At 37.1% G+C, this 19,647-nt stretch overlaps 1 protein-coding gene across 1 annotated transcript; it reads left to right on the forward strand.

The window, feature by feature from the left end:
• Window positions 1-10: 10 nt before the first annotated feature.
• On the forward strand, window positions 11-6,843 carry LOC102702186 (subtilisin-like protease SBT3.5). The gene is made up of 9 exons (XM_040523543.1): window positions 11-130; window positions 262-353; window positions 484-581; window positions 3,463-3,618; window positions 4,110-4,726; window positions 4,804-4,865; window positions 4,993-5,386; window positions 6,051-6,222; window positions 6,314-6,843. The coding sequence occupies exons 1-9, from the start codon at window positions 11-13 to the stop codon at window positions 6,841-6,843; spliced, it is 2,241 nt and encodes a 746-aa protein (XP_040379477.1).
• The last annotated feature ends 12,804 nt before the right edge of the window (window positions 6,844-19,647 follow it).

Here is a 19,647-nt window from a genome sequence, read left to right on the forward strand (position 1 = left end):
GATTACAGTCATGGCTGGTGCTTATGATAATGGAGGTAGCCATTGCCGACTAATCATCGTCTTCTTCCTCGTGCTCCTTCTTCCATTGCAAATATCCTTCGTGGTCTGTCAGCAGAGCGCAGCTAAAAAGGTATGAGAGGAAACGATATATATGTGTTGGATGATGAACTTTTTTTGTTTATCTGCATATATATATACATATATGTATATATATATATATATGAGTAAAAAATAAGCGTGACAAATAATGTATATATGCAGCTCTACGTGGTGTACCTAGGTGAAAAGCAGCACGATGATCCAGAACGAACTACAGCTTCGCACCATGACATGCTCACTGCTATCCTTGGAAGGCAAGAACTAGCTAGCATGGATTAATTTCAGCTCCTGTGTATAGCAGTACATATATCTCTGTATTAATGACTTAATTAGCACGAGACAGACATCTCGTCTGACGACTAGCTGGGATGATTTAATTTGCAGCGAAGAAGAAGCCCACGATTCGATGATCTACAGCTACAGGCATGGCTTTTCTGGGTTTTCTGCCATGCTTACTGAATCTCAAGCGTACGACATTGCAGGTAATTATTAGCATTAAGATGCCAAGAAATTTAATTTAACTGAAATTGATGTCCGGGTAATTATATATATCTCGAAGGGACGATGCGATAAACTGAGTACCCGGGTTATGCCAAATTAGTATCCCCAAAAGGCTAAATCACTATTATTTTTGTGAAACAGGCTAGCGAGCTTATTCTCTATATATGGATGTGGATCCTTTGACATTATCATTAACTTGGTTATTATCATAGTGGATCCATATGTCAAAGGATCTGAATGTAGCTATATGTCAGCCTCTCCCTTTATGTCATGCTCTCCTAGAAAAAAAAAATCCATATGGGATTTAATCAACCTGCAGAGTAGACTATAGGGATATAGCTAGGGCTGGAGTGTCACAGTTGAATCAAAAAGTAGGCACACTGATTTTGACCATGCACAAGTATACAACCCATGCCAACAGATTAAGACTTCATAAGCGTTTATTGATGACCTCATGAAGGTACCAACAAACAAATATAAATGACAATAAAATTAAATAAGTCTTAATCTATGGTATACCATAGACTGTATATAATAGTTTTATGCCTCAAAAAACTACTTAAAAACCATAAAAACCTACCCTTATCACCCCTGGGGACAGCGCTTCGCTAGCCAGGGGATTGGCGTCATTAGCGGCAACAGATGGAGAAGCGGCACCGACAAAAAGGTAGTAAGTTAACTATGAAACAGAATGGGGAACTTGGAGCACCTGGATCATAGGAGCCCAAGAGCTTCACAGAAATTTTGTTAAAGGTTGTGGTGGCACCACTATAAACAATTAAAGTGGTGTAGACTAAGCAGCTATGTTTAAGTCATACCAAGTGGTACAGAGCCTGAACTACTCATCACTACATCGAATACATTGACGTTCCCTTAAGAGCATCCTATATTAGAAAAAGGAGTTGCAGAAAATAACTTGGATGGGGAAATAGACACAATTTGTCAACGGCAATGTCGTTACGAGTGCTCCAAATAGCTCTACACATAAGTTGACATAATTTTGCTACACCATCCTATATTATAACCAATTTATCATATTATCTATTTATTATGTTATCTTGCAACCCCTGTTGGTTTATGAAATGATGTAGGATCAAACAAGATCAAACAAATCTACTAAAGGGGGTGAATGGTAGAAAAAACCAAAGTCCAAAAATATTTTGCGGAATAAAAGATTACCTCTATCAAAAACCTTCATGAAGTCGCCAGTCACACCGTTCTTGTACCACCGGTCAGACTGCCGTTGTGTGGAAGGTCAGACCACCCTTATACATTTGGTCAGATCATAGTTATCCCACCAGTCAGACTGGCCCCTTGCTTGTGGTTGGACTGTCGAGATCATGTGAAAACATTGATCAACAAAATTCGAAGATGTAGATTGAAAGTCTCGACTTTTATAAATCAACTAGTGTTTACAAAGTGCACCAACAACACTTCCTATCAAAAACATTCGATCTAAAATCAAAATCGAGTCTAAACTCTAATTTTCTCTGAGTTATGTCCCACAAAAGCCCGTCGGGGGCATACCCCTCGGTACCTATTTATAACCTCAATATGGCTATGCAAAGCCCACGTATCTAGCACAAATTAGGTGTCCCAACCTCGTGGAAAACCTTTCCTTATACGTAACCGACATATCTTTACCTTTAATGCAACCAATCTTCTCGTATCCGGACTCCTTTCCAAATTAAACTTCACATTATCCATACGCACATAATCCCTCTCATATGCCATATGGAAACTTCATCTCCACGTGCATTATCCTCTAGCCTTGAGTATCCCGCATGATCACATGATCCCTGGACATCAACTACTCCCTAGCAGACTCCGATCCATCACTGGCAATACTCTCCCGAGGCACCAAGCGATACCTACACATGCAACACACAAAGAAACCATATCTCGGATTCAATTTCAAACAACTTGACTCACATTAGCATAACAATAGTACTTATACGTATAGAAACCATCTAGAAGTCAAATCCATGAAGAACACATCTGAAAATGAAAAGATCATCCAAAACCGAAACTGTCGGTCTGGCCTGGCGGTCTGACCGCAAGTTTTCCAATGGTCTAACCGCCCATATATCTGCGGTCTGACCGCCCAGTCAACTTATCACAAAAACACTTGTATATCGACACAAGTCACCAATTGTTCATCATTACCAAAAACACTTATATATCAAAAACAGTTGTTCATACCAATTGGTACAATCCTCGACTACTCATCACTACATCTAATACATTGGTGTTCCATTAAGAGCATCCTATACTAGAAAAAGGAGTTAGAGAAAATAACTTGCATAGGGAAGTAGACAAAAAATTGTCAAGGGCAATGTTGTTACGATTGCTCCAAATAGCTCTACACATAAGTTTACATAATATTGCTACCCCGTCCTATAGTATAACCAATTTATCATATTATCTATTCATTATGTTATCTTGCAACCCCTGTTGCTTTATGAAAATGATTCTACCAATAACACTATAATATTACATCCATTTTATATATAATATGTGGATGCTAATGAATTTAGACACGTATATAAAACATATACATTTATTCAATGTACAAATCTTGGTAGTACTAAAAAAATCCTAATGTAATATGGAACGGAGTGAGTATTTTCTTTTTCGGAAGGTCATTCCGTCATGTGGTTAACTGGAGGCAGGGCAGGATCTGTTTTTCACCAAAACTCTCCTTGCTTAATGAAATACCAGAACTCATGTTTCCTATCAAAATTTAAAAATAACTGTTATAAACAATCGCTATAAAAATTATAAGCTTATCACATAATTTTTAAATGTGAGGTTTCATCGAAGCACTTGTTTTCTTAATGCATTTGCCATCTCTACGTGCAGAGCTACCTGAGGTACGCAGCATAAAACTCAGCGTTGTTCACCCAATGCATACAACTCGTAGCCAGGAATTTATTGGATTGGACTACACCAAACCAAATGGTCTACTTCATGATGCAAACTATGGAGAAGGGGTCATCATTGGAGTAATCGACTCAGGTAATATATATATACATATATATATATATATACATATATATATAAAAGAAATATTTAAAACTCATTGACATTCTGTTCATAAATAGAGTACTCATCAGGGGCATTTGTAGTATGGTTTGAATATAGCTCATGCAACAGAGTTGTAGTAGCTGATTATAATGTTACAATTTGATCGTGTATAGAATACTCAATCTATAACCTCACAACTTGAAAAAACTATATTCACGCTCAATTTATAATTACTAGTTATTAAATTGATACATTCTTTCGAAAAATAGTTCTCCATAGACGGTTAATTAATGTATTCCAAAACTGGCTAAGAAATGATGTATGATTGCAATGCCAAAGGAAAAATACTCCACCAAGATAACTTGAGGCAACTGACAAATTAGTCATAACATCTTTTGGAAGGATAAGTAGAATCACATTATATTACTAAAGAAAGACATAGATGTTGAATTCATGGAACTTCTCCCTGCTATATATGTCAGGTATCTGGCCGGAGTCCTCAAGCTTCCGTGATCATGGGCTAGGTCCTGTGCCTTCCAAATGGAAAGGCATTTGTCAAGCTGGAGAAAAATTCAGTTCTAACCAGTGCAACAGAAAGATCATTGGAGCTCGATGGTATGTCAATCATCTGACACCAAAGGATTTTGAGGGCGAGTACAAGTCAGCTAGATGTGCAAACGGCCATGGAACACATGTGGCGTCCACTGCAGCTGGTGCCCTGGTGCCAAACGTTAGCTTCCATGGGCTTGCTGCCGGTTATGCAAGGGGTGTGGCACCATATGCACGGATTGCCGTATACAAGGCCTGCTGGAAAGCATTGGGTTGCGACGATACGGCTGTGCTGCAAGCTATTGATGATGCCATACATGATGGCGTTGATGTGCTGTCCCTGTCCATTGGTCTGGCCGATTTTGAGTTCTATGGCAGTCTCCACGCTGTGCAGAGCGGCATAACTGTCGTCTTCTCCGCAGGGAACACGGGCCCTGCTCCTAGGACCGTTGCGAATGCATCCCCCTGGACCATATCAGTTGCATCAACCACAATAGACCGCACTTTTCCCACTGTTATCACCTTTGCCAACAGCTCCAGTGATATTGTGGTATGTTCCGATGCCTTCCATGTGTACTAAGGATACATATATTGTATAATAAGCCCTCCTTGTTACCTTGATCATAGGGTCAATCATTGTTCTATGAAACTGCCGGTGAAGACAACTGGTATGAGATCTATAGCACCAGGTATATATGGTTGATACTTAACACTATTATAGAAACGGTTGACACTTACAGGTTTGCAATTGTGAAAAATTAAAAGACCATCTTTGTGCTTAAAATAATATAATATGAACGGTACTTGTGCATGCAGTTGCTTCAATGGCACTTCCATCAATATTAATGCAACCCTTGCTTCAGGGAGGATTGTGTTCTGCTATTCGCCTAGCCTTGTGTCCCTAGTTCCCCCGGGCACCTACTTGCCATCTATTGCTCGCGCAGCGAAGAAATTTGGAGCGAAGGGGATCATATATTCCACATATTCTCTTGATAATTTGGTCATCATACAAGAGTTATGTGGTAGCATTCCGTGTGTTTTGGTGGACTTTGATGCATTCCATGTATTGGAAAATGCTCTTGAAAACACAACACCAGTATTGGCTAGATTTACTCCTACTCGTACATGGATTGGAGGTGAAGTGCTTGCTCCAAGAATCTCAACGTTCTCCTCTAGAGGACCTAGCCCACTTTTGCCACAATTCCTCAAGGTATAGAACCCCCGTTTCAGAACATAAGATTTTCTAGCATTGCTTAGATTCATATGGATGCTAATATACTAGGCATATCTATAAACAATATATATTAATCCGTAGAGAAATCTAGGCATAGCCAAAACATCGAACAATATAAAACAAAGGTATATTGGGAACTCCATCCAAATCTGTTTGTCCACTCCAGTTGTAAAATATTAAGGTGAAATGCACTAGAAATTATTACCGGTACCAATGGAGTGAGATGCACCGATCCCTGTCTAGTAAGCAATTTAATTATTTTTTATATGCATAAATAGAATATGGGCTAGAAACAAATGATTTATAATTTTCTATCCAAGTACCTTTTCGTCAACACTAAGAAATTATTGTATTTTATATATACTCTGACTACTGAGATGTAGACATAAGGAACTTTATAGGATGGAGATTCCATCCTCAAATAGTGTTAAGAGTTAGCGTAAAAGGTTATAAAGATAAATATACTTATTCAAATTATAAGAACTGAAGAACACAATGATGCAAATTTACTTGTAGCCAGTCAACCAAAATCAAAATAAACATCTTACTAAAGGTGAAATGGAATTTTTTTAGTTTACTCAATTTTATATTCCTGTTTTGGAAGTATCCTTGTCTCACCGGTACTTCTACATCCCAACAGCCTGATGTTGCAGCACCTGGATCTGATATCCTAGCCGCTGTCCAAGATTCATACAAGTTCAAGTCAGGAACTTCAATGGCATGCCCACATGTGTCTGGTGTAGCCGCACTACTCAAAGCATTGCATCCAGAATGGTCTCCAGCTATTATCAAATCAGCAATAGTGACGACAGGTGATATTATTTACATATTTACCAAGAAAACTATTTGATCCATCCTACAATGTGGCACTGAGTTGCTTTCACTAAATTGATCATGGTGTAGCAAGCAATGACAGAAATGGTTTTCCAATATTGGCTGATGGCCTGCCTCGAAAGATAGCAGATCCATTCGACTTTGGTGGTGGCTTCATTGATCCAAACAGAGCAATGGATCCCGGCCTAGCATACGATGTTGACCCAAAAGACTACACCTCATACTTTGATTGTTTTTCTGCTTCAAATTCAAGCTGTGAATCTGAATCTAGAAATTTGAACCTTCCATCAATTGCGATACCGAATCTAAAAGCATCAACAACTGTGCTAAGGACAGTGACAAATGTAGGCCAACCTGATGCCGTTTACAAAGCTATTGTGCAATCTCCTCCTGGCATGCAGATATCAGTTGAGCCGGCCATTCTAAAATTCTGCCAAGGAAAGAACAAGCAGAGCTTCAAGATCACCTTCACCTTGTCCCACAAGGTTCAAGGGGGCTACCTGTTTGGGAGCCTAGCATGGTATGATGGTGGTGTTCACCATGTCAGGATCCCAATTGCGGTTCGACCAGTGGTATCTGATAATTATGCAGATCTTTAAGGAAGCATGCGACTAGAAGATATCCAGATGATCTATGGAGCTTGCCATATCCCAACCCCCTCAAAGTTGAATTTCTCAGCCTCGTTAGAACAGTTGTGCCGTTTTTATACACTTTTGTCATGATTTTGATTTCACTGTACTTTGTCTACCGCTATTGTATGGACATTGGTGTCAAATAATAATAAAATAAACGAGCGGCTTCCCGGAAAGAGTGTTAACAGCTTGCAACCTCCGTATTTCCATTTTAGGAAACAAGTCCTGTCCTAAAACCCCAAACCTAATTCCTTGGGTCCATGATTTCATATCACTGATGCTTATCAGTGATGCATAGCCGTTTGAGACCAATCTGCAGCCAATTGTTTGGCTAGCTAGATACTACAAAACTGTGCCTCGGATCATCGTATATATTGCACTGAATTAAGGGGATAGATTGCTGTTTAATCTCGCCACTGTGAAAGACAGGGAAAACAATTTACATGCTATTGGTCATAGTTGGTTTTCTTCGAGGAATTAACAAATTCTTATTTTCTTTAATTACATGAAAGACATATGTATACAGCTACTTACGGCGCACAAATTAAAAATACAAAGGCCAGTTGCTTCTGTCACATTGTTCATATCCAAGGTAAAAAATTAGCCGAAATGACTGAGCATTTCGAACAAGGTTAATGGGAACTGAATACTTTTGACATTTTGAATGTGAGCATTTTGTGTGTTTTTTTAATAAATTTGCAGCAGCAGGCCTAGTGCAAAATTAAATTCATGGAAGACTGTTAGTTATTATCTTTTTATTTCTGTTTTGATTGTTTTACTTAAGTTACTGAACTGACGAATTAAATTATAAATTTTGACGGGAAAATTTTATGGATATATTGTACTGATATTTTTTTTCTGGAACAAAGGTTACACAAAGAAACCACAATAATCTTGAGTTGATTCATCACGTGTTAACGCCAAATTTTAGAAATAACCGTTGGGGGATCAATTGGGAAATAGTGACCGAATCGGACATGAAAGAAAGACAATCAGACTGAAGAAAAGGTGGAAAATGACTCAGATTCAGCCGATAGAGTCTAAATCGGATTGGAAAAGGAGTCCGGTTGGTTTAGAAGCGTTCGGATAGATTCAAAAGCAAACCAGAGAGTTAGTCTGATTGAGACTTGTTTGTTTTCTTTTATCTATTAGGAGACAATGTCGTATTAGAGATAAAGTTTGTTATTTCTTTTTATCTATTAAGAGTCATGTGTCATGTCCGGCATGGACTCGTATCCACCCATGGATATAAATATGTATGCACAGGGTCATTGTAAATCATCTACTTCTCAATACATAGATCAATTACTCTCGGCGCATCGTCACCCTCTTCACCGAGGTTTCAACACCAGTGGAACTTGGCACCTGACGCGGAGCTACATTGTCTCAATCTTCGGCGGAGGAGTAAGTTCTACGTTCCGCCGGCCACGATATTCATATCAGCTAGATTAGAACTATGTTGGTTCAGTCCGATTTTCTAATCTGGTTGTGCGATTGCTAGTTATCGTATCAGTTTCAGCTTGAGTTACTCCTATATCTCGGGTTGATCTGGTCGACCACTTTGGGTAATTTACATCGATTTGATATTTGCTATTTGACATCTTCAATCTCATACTGTCTCGGTTCGGTCCGATCTATTAGATTGCATCTATTAAATAGTTTATATCATGTTAACGTATCTTGCTCATTGTTTTATCGGAGTACCAGTCGATAAGTTATCAATCATTGGCTTATCGGCTTGATAGCGATCTAGATCTGTTTAATATCTATCCTAATATTGCTAGGTATGGTCTTGAATTGTCTCAGTTTGGTCCGGTCTTCTATGATTATTCCTAGTAATCGTGGCTAGATATTTACTGGTCGTTTGTTTGTCATTTATACCCAATGATCTTTGCCGATCGATATGTTCATCATATTTATATTAATAAAGTAGCCGATTGCCTTATTCCATTATTTTTGCACCAATTGACTTGATTTATTTAGATCGGTAGTTATTTATGTTGTATCGGCTTATGAGAATTGCATGCTAGATGGTTTTGGCCGTTCGTAACACATGATTCATTATTTATTCAATTATTATTCAAGCATATTCGTATCAGATTCCCAGCCTATCCAAGCTTTTAACAGCGATCGTTCAGCCTATCAGCTAGGTTCTGATACATCGTGCATCCAATCGGCTGGTTTCTCTGTTACCTATCGGCTCGGTAGCCGATCAACTTGTTTTACTATTTATCTTGTCAGTTGCAGGATCAAACTGACTGGCACGCCGGCGCACTTTCTGATAATTTAGGTCCTGCACTGGAGCGTGGTAAGAAGTGACTCCTAGGCCTTCGTGTTTGACACGTCATCGGATCACATTTTGACGTCACATCACGTCACACGTGCAAAATTTTTGTTTTCCAAATGATGCATAAGATACCGTCTATATTAGGCACAAATACAATTAGTTGGGCTAAATGACTTGTTTTGGAACCAAAACAGCTATCAAGCTCCATCTGAGCAACCACATGTCTCTCATGGTAACATGATCTTTTGTCATTATTGACACCCAAATGTGGCACCTAGGAAAAATTAGCAAAGACATTGACAAATTTGGATTGTAGTTGGCCTTTCCCGAGGAGACTAGTCAGACAGTTCATGGGGCTAGTCAGACCAGCGGTATTGAGATCATTCTCGTGTTTAGAGACCATTCCGAGGAGACTGGTTAGACTAGCATGTACAATATGGTCAGACCAGCAGAGTCTGATTTAGAGACAATTTGAGATCATTCTCATGTTTCCTTCCATACGTATGGTGATGTTGGTGCCGTTATCCTCCTCTTCTTCTGCTTAGCAATGCTAGTGCTGGTGAGGTGGTGGCGCATGAACGGGCAGAGGCGCGTACGAAGGGGGCGGTGTGCTTGTGCAAGGGCGGCATACTGGTGGTGTGTATGCGTGATATTTGAAGTCTGAACCAGTTTGAGATTAAGCCAACCCTAAAGCTGAATGGCACTCATGTCATCTTTGACGGGCCACAACGGTCATATTCTATGGCCTGTCATACTTGAGTATTAACGTTGACAGGCATTGATTTCGGTCCTTTATGGATGAGTCGTGTCGGGTGTAAATTTGATCCTGATACAGATGATATGTTATCGGTGATGGGCCAAACCGAATGAAGTCACTACAATCGGTCTTATTTAGGTTATCACACATGAGTGTGTGTGATGGGTTGTTATGTTCCGTCATAAATGACTCGTTAAATTTGCTAGGTTCTATATCATAGGGGAAGAAATATATAGCTATATTCTGCGACAAATTAATGATCGATGGTACGGATAGTTTTACTTTAGAACGGAGTAATTTTGCCACGTTGTCACATTTGTCAGTCATTCAGGGTATTTTATTTGCGGGGCTCCTTTTTCTCTCTCTTGATTGTGTAACAAGCGTTCCACTGCATGTTGATGGAATCTTACTCCAGATCAGAGTGGTGTAAGCACTTTGTCCTGTAGCCAGCTGCTCAAGAACATTTGCCACGTGGGAATTAAGCAGAATAATCTAAGATAAAAAAAATATTATCCATAACTATGGATTTGTTTCAGGGAGCTACATAATTCATATAGAATTAGATTTTGAAACGAAACTCGTAAATATTCTTTGTAGAGGTACATATGCGTAGAAATATATTTTGATTTCATATACGATTACTGGCTTCTAAAAATGTGGATTTCATACATAACTTTCATATTCAAGTTATACAAATATTTAGATTATAATATAGCACTTAACTTCTATTTTCTAATTTAGATTTCATATATAACTCCTATTATCAATTCCTCTAGTTTTGGATTGGATTTCATATGCCATCATTATATTATATTATTATGAATATTGTTATCTTTTACATACTACTAGAATATTAATCTATCCCATTATAGATTACCGTTACAGTCTGGATCCGTCATAACCTTTTCGTACTTACCATTCCAAGGCAAAGGGCTATGTTTCTGTCACGATTGCAAGGCTCATGACCTACATCTATATAGAATATCTGGTTAACTTGATGACCCATCTAACATCATGTGTATGCAGAAAATAAATATATTGAGGCAAAGCATACGAAAATAATTTCCGTATAATTTATTCCATCCGCATAATTTTCTTCAAAAGGTTAGAAATTTGTAGGGTACTTTTTTTTTATACTTCCTCCAGTTTTTTTTTTAATTTTATAATGTTGACTTTTGAGTCTAGACTTGACCATTCATTTAATTGAAAAATTAGTAAAATTATTAATTTGTTATGGTTTGATTTATCACCAAAGAAACTTTAAGAGTACCTTATGATTTTATACATTTTAATAAAAATATTAAATAAAACATACCGTTAAAAAGTTAACGGCATTTAATTAAAAAAGCAGAATGAAGAAAGTTGCGATTTTTTTATGTTTTAATCTTTTTAATAAATAATTTTATTACAAAACTCCGGAGAAAATATTTCCACCGGATGAACCTTTTGCCACGCCACCAATATTACCGTGACAAAACAACATTGTCACGCAAAGTTTTTGCGTGCCGTTGTCGGTGACGTGGCAACATTGTCTTGCAAGCTTGCCGCATGCTACGTGGCAGCGTTGTCTTGCTACGCCAGTAACACTGGTGTGGCCAAAAAGTTCATCCGGCGAAAATGTTTTCTCCTGAGATTTAATAATAAAATTACTTATTAAAAATGTTTAAAAAATAAAATAAAAAAACGAAAGTTACAGGTGAAAGAAGACCAATGAGAGAGAAGAGGTGAATAACAGGAGACAGGACAGATGCTTCAGGCTGCGTGACACGAACTTGCAATTGCGTGATAAGGCTGCTCCCACACGCGGGTCTTCAGCTGGGCAGCACCCTTTGCTTTATTTTTTACACCCGCAAAGCTCGGCACAGGATTGTATTCTACGATCCTTCCTAGCAACCCCCCAAGGCCACAACATATACTAATCTCATCTTAGTATCTTAATTTTTTATCCTGATTTTATTATTCATTTTCACACCGGGCTAGCAAACGTTAGATAGTATTCTGATTGTACTATCGTCATGATCCTATGAAAAATATAATTTAAAATAATGTGTACTGAAAATAATGTAAATAAGGATGCGCATGTTTTTTAAAAATAAATTTAACTTACTAAAATCAATATGTATATAATTTACTTGTACGACACATTACATATTTTATATAAAAGGATATGTATCTTACATAGTGTCCAGATATAGACTACTCAACGGGATTACATTGGTTAAATTAACCAAATGAACTCGCCTGATGTAAAGTGTTTTTTTTTCTAGCTCCGCCCTAAGAGCCTAATTTTATTTCTATTACTCATATGTGAAATACGCACATATATACACCGTACTCATATATTAGTGATACATTCCTTTTGATACAAATATTATAAATGCTTGAAATCTGGACGAACAGTTGTGCCAAATCTGAACATTGTTAATTTCAGCAGTACTTAGTCAATATGTGGTTTGACTAGCAAAGAGACCATGTGTGACGACGGATTATTGAAGATTAAAAAAAGGGTAAAGTTATGAGCTTTTAATTAGTATAGTAAGGTAGTATTGCTTGGTAAGGTATACAGTGAAAACTCTACATGTTTATTGTGAGTGCACTTTCTAAACTAAACTAGTAAACTAAAAACGGTATATTTTTTTAGAAAAATTATATGTAAAGTTGTTTCTAAATCAATTTATTTTTTCAGTTTGCAATAGCTAATACTTACTTTACTATTCACTGACATTATATCGTGTTTTGCATGATCATTTCCTCTTCACTTACATTCAACCTAAGCCTATGTCAAGCAATATAACAGAAAAAATATCAGTACTATGAATTGCAAATTTTACTAACGATTTAGTCACATACGGCGTGCTCGCAACTGCAACATGCTGTTTGGCTAAATAACATACTCAGAACGAGGAAAAACATTTAGCGTATTATCGACGAGAGATTGACAGTAATAATAAGGGATGGCAAGAGAGAAGCATAAATCCATCGTTATGCAGTAGACAAGGGATTTCAGATGTTCTGAGATAATACCTTACGTACTCCTGCTGAAATGTATTTTTGGTGTGGAATATATCATAATAATGAGTTAAACAAAGTATAAAGTTGTGCCCCTTTTAGGGATCCCTGCCCCCTTATACATCGAGGGGTATGGCCCTACATAATCTAAATAGCAAGACTAACCCTATCCGATTTAGAACGATACGACTAAATACGGTAATATAGGGATAGAATCCAGATCTTACTTATATACTTAACCAATATGGCCTGATATTATATCTATACATATTAGTTTATAACTCGGGACCCCTTTCCTTATACAGTTAATTTACAATACACGGTATATCCTATATCCAGTGTCCCATACGCATAATTTATTAAGTATTAACAATTGCAAACTTGAAAAAGAATTAATATAATTTTAAGCAGCTTTTGTATAAACTTTTTTTCACAAAAAAACACTCCATTTAGAGGAAAAAATTAGCTACCATAGTCGTTTACGAACATGCCCATTGTCACAATTGGATTGTTCCAATCTAGTGAACCATTTGGATCCGATCTGCAGAATATTAACTCAATCCCCCTCTGGAGTCTGGGTGGACAATCGTGTTAAATAGCGACAGGACTTATGTATGTGTGCCAGTTTCAAATCTGAACAGACTCACGGATTCCATTTCTCTCACTCTCTTCATTTCCCCCTCCATGTCTATTTTGCCAATATCCAATAGCTAGGAACCAGCAGAACGGTGAGCAGTGGCAGTGCCACCCCACTACCACTAACAACCAGATCCTGCGACACTAGCGGTGCTGCCGTTTGATAAGAACGACAGCAAACAGTAAATAATCCAGCTAACACGTACCCTTACAAAAGGCACCATGAGAAGAGAATTATCTGCTATATGTGGTCCATGAGATTCGACTAATTAATTAAGTCCCTCCAACCCTAGTTGACATTCCATATTTTCACTCCCTCATCAATCCACCGTAGGACCACACCATTCCTTTGGCGCATCCACGATCAACTGAGAAGTTGGGGATGACTTATGTAAGGACGGATATGGATCAACCCATAGGTAATTTAGAGTCAGCTCTAGTTCAATAAAATGAACCAAGTTTCACCATAAAATAAAATTTAGTTTGTTTAATTCAACTAGAGTCGACCCTAAAATACCCGCAGATCGACCCACGGCCATCCCTAGACCTGTGGAAGCTAGCGGTGGTGATTGTTGTGCAGGTAGGGTGTATACTGTGTTGTCATCGGTGGTGACCACATCGATAGACGGAGGTCTTCGCCGGCAAGGCGATTGGCTACATCACCCATGAAAGATGGATATTTAGAGAAGCAATGGTGTTGACAGGGAGAGACGGAACCGTGAGTGTTTTTTCATTTAAAGAGCATGAGCGTTTCGTAGGCATCTGGAGACGTCCCTACATAACAGTTGAAGTTGGCAAATATAGACTTACTCCCACCACCGTTAGCTTCTTCTACACTAGCTAAATCCTGTGTTTTTCTGTTCATATAAATGAGAGCCGCCCCGCTATGGCTTTGTTTAATGACAGTAGAACGGAATATGAGCCATTGATATGGTTTTATGAAATGATTCAAATCTATTTCTACTACCATCTCACTTAACATAGTAGAAAACATGGAAAGTTAGAGGGTAGAATCGTATCTCTGTGCGTCCAAAAGGATATGCCATCAAATATGCTAAGTAACGACACGATATGATAAATGGTATAACATCTTACAAAGAATTGATAAAATCATAAATACCAACGGTACAATGATTTGTAAAGTACTAAAATCTAGATCTATACTAGAAGCATAATACTATCGGTAGTGTTCCTCTAGAAATGAACTATGCATGTGCAAGCATTGGTTGGAATAAGTTAATAATGAGATTTTTTAAACAGTTTCGTTTCTACAGATAGCTTTCATGGTAAATTTGTATACTATAGCTGAAATGTTATATTATAATATGTAAAAAGATCTTTCTTTAATATTAAAGCATATGTAGTAGTTGGTAAAAATCACCATAGGAGGTGGGCGGTGGATTCACCATCACCACTGCATTGTTTTAACGATAAATTCTCCGTGTACACCTGAAAACTCGCCTGATCCCTTCTATACCCCTAAAATTTACCCAATCTCTTCTATACCCCTGAAATTTCAATTTGATCCCTTTCATGCCCTTGCCATTACATTTTTTAACATTAACCATTAAGTTTACGACAAATGTCTTTAATGCCCTTGATGATTTAGGTTTGAATATTAGCTTGACAGAACGATTGAAAATTTTATTTGAGTGCATTTTATGTAACTAATGATACTAATAATTGGAGTGAAAAATTTTGACATAAATTTTAAAAATAAAACAGTATAATAAATTAATTGTTTAATTTGAAATTTAATAGGACAAAACATTTTTTATTGAGAGCACTCTTAAAAACTATGGTGAGCATTGGTAGTCCTATCTTTGTACGAACTCTACTCATTTTCATGACTTTCAAAAAATACATATTTTTTATTATATTATATAAAACTAAATTTTTTCATAACTAATGTATTGCACAACAAACTCATAACAATTAGTAGTCTCATGCGAAATTTTTTTACATTTTCAATAATGTGATTCATAAATTTCTATGTTCATCTAAAGGGTAAAATTGTCAATTTTATAGAAACTAGATGGTCAACAAACGGGAGGGGCATGAAAGAGATCAAAATAAAATTTGGGGTATATAAGGAAGTAATCAAAATTCATGAGAATTGAAGAGATTAGTTAAAGTTTCAGCAGTATGCAAGGGATTATCTCTTGTTTTAAAGGAGTATAGATAGCAGAGGTATAAACACTTGGCAAATCATATATGTTAGCAGAAAAAAACAAACATATCCTAAATGTCTACTAAAAGCTTATTCTGATGGATAATTCATACATATCAGAATTTAAACCTTAGAATTATATCTCTAGTGCCTATTGGGAGTTAATAATGCCAACAAAGTTTTATCCACCCCTCTCTGTTAGGCTTATCTCATTTTTTCTATGTTCCTATAGTACCCTCACCAGTATCATATAGTCCAGTCGAACCCAAATCAATGAAGAACAAACAAGGGTGACGGTATTCCAGTTCCTGCCAAGGAAAGCGCAAGTCTAGAAGGGGACCTGGCCCGATGTAGATTTTTTGTAAAAAAAATAGTACTATTTGAATGTAAATTGTAAAAAAATATGTCGGCTAATAAAATTATGAAAATAGAACTCTTTCAAACTTCATGTATAGTAGGGCGCTACCGATCCTCCACCTTGGGAGGTCTCTATCGAACTAGGTCAGATCCATAGGACTCTCATGTTGTTTGATGGTTGTGAATATTGAACTTATTTGTCTCAAAAACACTCTTGAGCACTTGGCAAAGTAGATAGGACTCTCATGCTAGAGAGTGCAGTGTACACAAAATAGTCTTTTTTTTTTGTTGGATCATAAAGAGTCTTATCCAGTGCAAAAGCTAGCCATAAAATAATAGGTTCCATCAAAATACTTTGTCCTTCTACAATTAATGTTGGAGTATTTAATAATCTCCCCCTTCACACATGTTGTAGGATCAACAAAAGAATCAAGCCTACTCTAGTTGCATTAATGATAGGATTACCAAAGACCAAATATTTTCGTAAAATTCAAAGATATCTCTGACCTAGATAAAGTCGTGGTGTGCACTTTAGACGCCATCGATAAAACCACCTCCATCGGTTTGATTTCCGCTTTGCCAGCTATCTATCCGTGTGGATGATATAGATATTAGATACCCATATATAAGACATAACCGACTATGGATAAAGATACGTCATATCCAAAATATATGAGATAGCCTATAACTCAGATAAGCAAATAGACTCTCACTCAACCAATACAATGTAAAGATAAGAAAATTGAAGCCATATCTAGCTAACCTACCTTGTAATTTTGCTCTTGTTATATAATGGGAGAAAAAGGCCACCGAAGGGCATGAGATTTTACACCCACAAATGCGTAAATGTTACAGAATCAAAAAGAAGACGGTGATAGTATTTTTTACGTGAATTGAAAGGATGGATCACCCATCGCGAAATGATGTAGTTATCAATAGCATCGTTTATAATTTCTCAAATATAAAGGACAAGGTTGACTGACATTTATATGCGTCAATGGGTAAAAGTTTCTGTACGTCGTTGTCAGTCACATAGGAACTTTTTTTGGTGGGGAATCGTTTTTTGCCCTGTTTTTTTGATTCTGTAACATGCACTAAACTGCATGTTGTTGGAATCTTACCCAAGATCAGGGTAGTCCATGTAAGCACTTTGTCCTGTAGCAGTCAGCTCAAGAATATTTGTCACGTGGGTGTTAAACAGAATAATTTAGGATAGAAAATGAAAAACCCACCACCCAAGTTTGTCAGGGTTAATGAAACCGTGATAACCGCCGTGATAATTGAGGTATTTGTCTTTTCTGTATAGTTTTCCGGTTCTATTGCTACCCTACATGAGTCTTATGCAATCACTTGGATCCTATAGATATTCCTTCCGCACAACATAGGTCATAGAAAGGATCTCGTACGGCTCACCAAAGCATGTCCATGAAAGACAGTTTGGCCAAATTCGAAAAAATAAGAAAAAAATAAAAAATGTATATGCGGTAGATAATTTGTAGAGATGTTTGTTGAAAGAAATAAATGATTTATATGCAAGGACAATGAGAAAAAAATGAAATTTTGTCTTAAAAACAGTTGGTTTTTTGTTTACGTAGAGCTGAGATTTATGAATATTTTAAATATGTCTTGTGAGGTTAATTTGCAACATAGGAAAACAATAGATGTACTTAAATTTGCAGTGACCTTCATGTGTAAATTGGACCTGTTAGCAAGTATAGGAATTATTTCTAGGCATATGATTGCACTTTATATGAAAATGGTTATAGAAAAAATAAAAATTGTAGTTGTTAGTTACTACATGAATTGTCATATATAACTATCAACCATTATATATATAATCAATGCAATGTTCCAAATTTAATACGGGTCATGCAAAAAAAGTTATCTGCCTGGATAATGAATATTACATAAAATGGTCTTTTCGCATGGGGTAACGGGTACATGAGTGGTAAGTAGACGGTGATAGTACTTCTTGCGCAAATTGAAAAATGGTTCACCCATAGCGAAATGAAGAACTTATCAATATCATCGTTCATAATTTCTCAAATATAAAGGACAAGGTTGACTGTCAATGGGTAAAAATTTCCATACATTGTCAGTCACATAGGAATTTTTTTTTTGGGGAATCTTTGTTTCCTCTCTTTCCGTACTGCATGTTGATGGAATCAATCTCAACGAAGATCAGAGTAGTCCATGTAAGCACTTTGTCCTGTAGTCAAAAACATTTGCCACGTGGGAATTAAGCAGAATAATTAGGATAGAAAAACCCCACCACCCAAGCAACATTTATCAGGATTGACAAAACCATGATAACTGCCATGATAATCGTGGTATCCGTCTTTTCAACATACTTTCCCAGATCTATTGCTATCACTGGTCTTATGCAATCAATTGCATCATATAGATATCCCTTCAACCTAACATAAGTCATACGAAGGATCTCGACCGGACGGGTAACACTACTACAGAAAGCATTTTTCTGTACGAGGGGGGTCAGTAGGTTACATGCGGGTGGCTTGTGGCGACGCCTGGAAAAATCGCCCCCACGAGGGTGGGTCGACAAGCCGCATGCGAAAATATATTAACACATGCGGCTGCTTTAGAGAGCCGCATGCGACAATGTGGGCATTTTGGCAAGCGGGCGGCTTAAGAGCCCGCATGTATTATCACATGCGGCTGCTTAAGACGACCGCCTGCGAAAATGCCCACATTATCGCATGCGGCTCTCTTAAGCAGCCGCATGTGTTAATGTATTTTCGCATGCGGCTAGCTTAAGTAGCCGCATGCGATGATCGGCCATATATGCTCACAGGGCCTCGCCGAAGCCCGAACTGTTCCATTTGAGAACAAGGTTTTCTCTCTCCTGAAGCAAGCAAAAAATAGGGGGAGGTTTTCAACTCGAAATTTTTGATTAAGCTCTGTACGAAAGGTGAAGAACTCTATCTCCTCCTTCATTTGGCTCCATTTTTATTAAATCTCGTTAGTGAAAAGTGAAGTTTTTTTTAAATAGTTTGACAAGGTTGTTCTAGCTAGTTTTTGCAAAATCTAGCTTTCATATATATGTTTTGATGGGCAAATATTGCATGTAAACACGCGTACATAGTAGTTAGATGTATTGTTATGGTTTTATTTAAGGATAATTGCATTTAAATAATTGTATGGAATACCTGCTGTGTATTTTTTTGTATCTATAGAATTTTGTCTTAATATAAAAAGATGGATCGATGATCTATACGAAAGGTGAAGAACTCTGTCTTGTCCTTCATTTGGTTCCATTATTGTTAAATCACGTTGGTGGAAACTTGAGTTTTTTTAATATTTTGATAAGGTTTGTTATAGCTAGCTTTGGCAAAATCTAGCCTCCAAATATATATTTTGATGGTCAAAATTTTCTTGTAAACACATGTATATAATAGTTACATGAATTGTTGTGGTTTATTTCTAGGGATAATTATATTTAAATGAGATTGTAAGAGATATCTGTTGTCTATTATTTTTATTTATAGTTCTTTGTCTTAATATAAACAGATGGATCGATCATCATGGTTGTACGAC

The sequence above is a fragment of the Oryza brachyantha genome, chromosome 4 (genome assembly GCF_000231095.2).
Source record: "Oryza brachyantha chromosome 4, ObraRS2, whole genome shotgun sequence".
Classification (NCBI taxonomy): domain Eukaryota; kingdom Viridiplantae; phylum Streptophyta; class Magnoliopsida; order Poales; family Poaceae; genus Oryza; species Oryza brachyantha.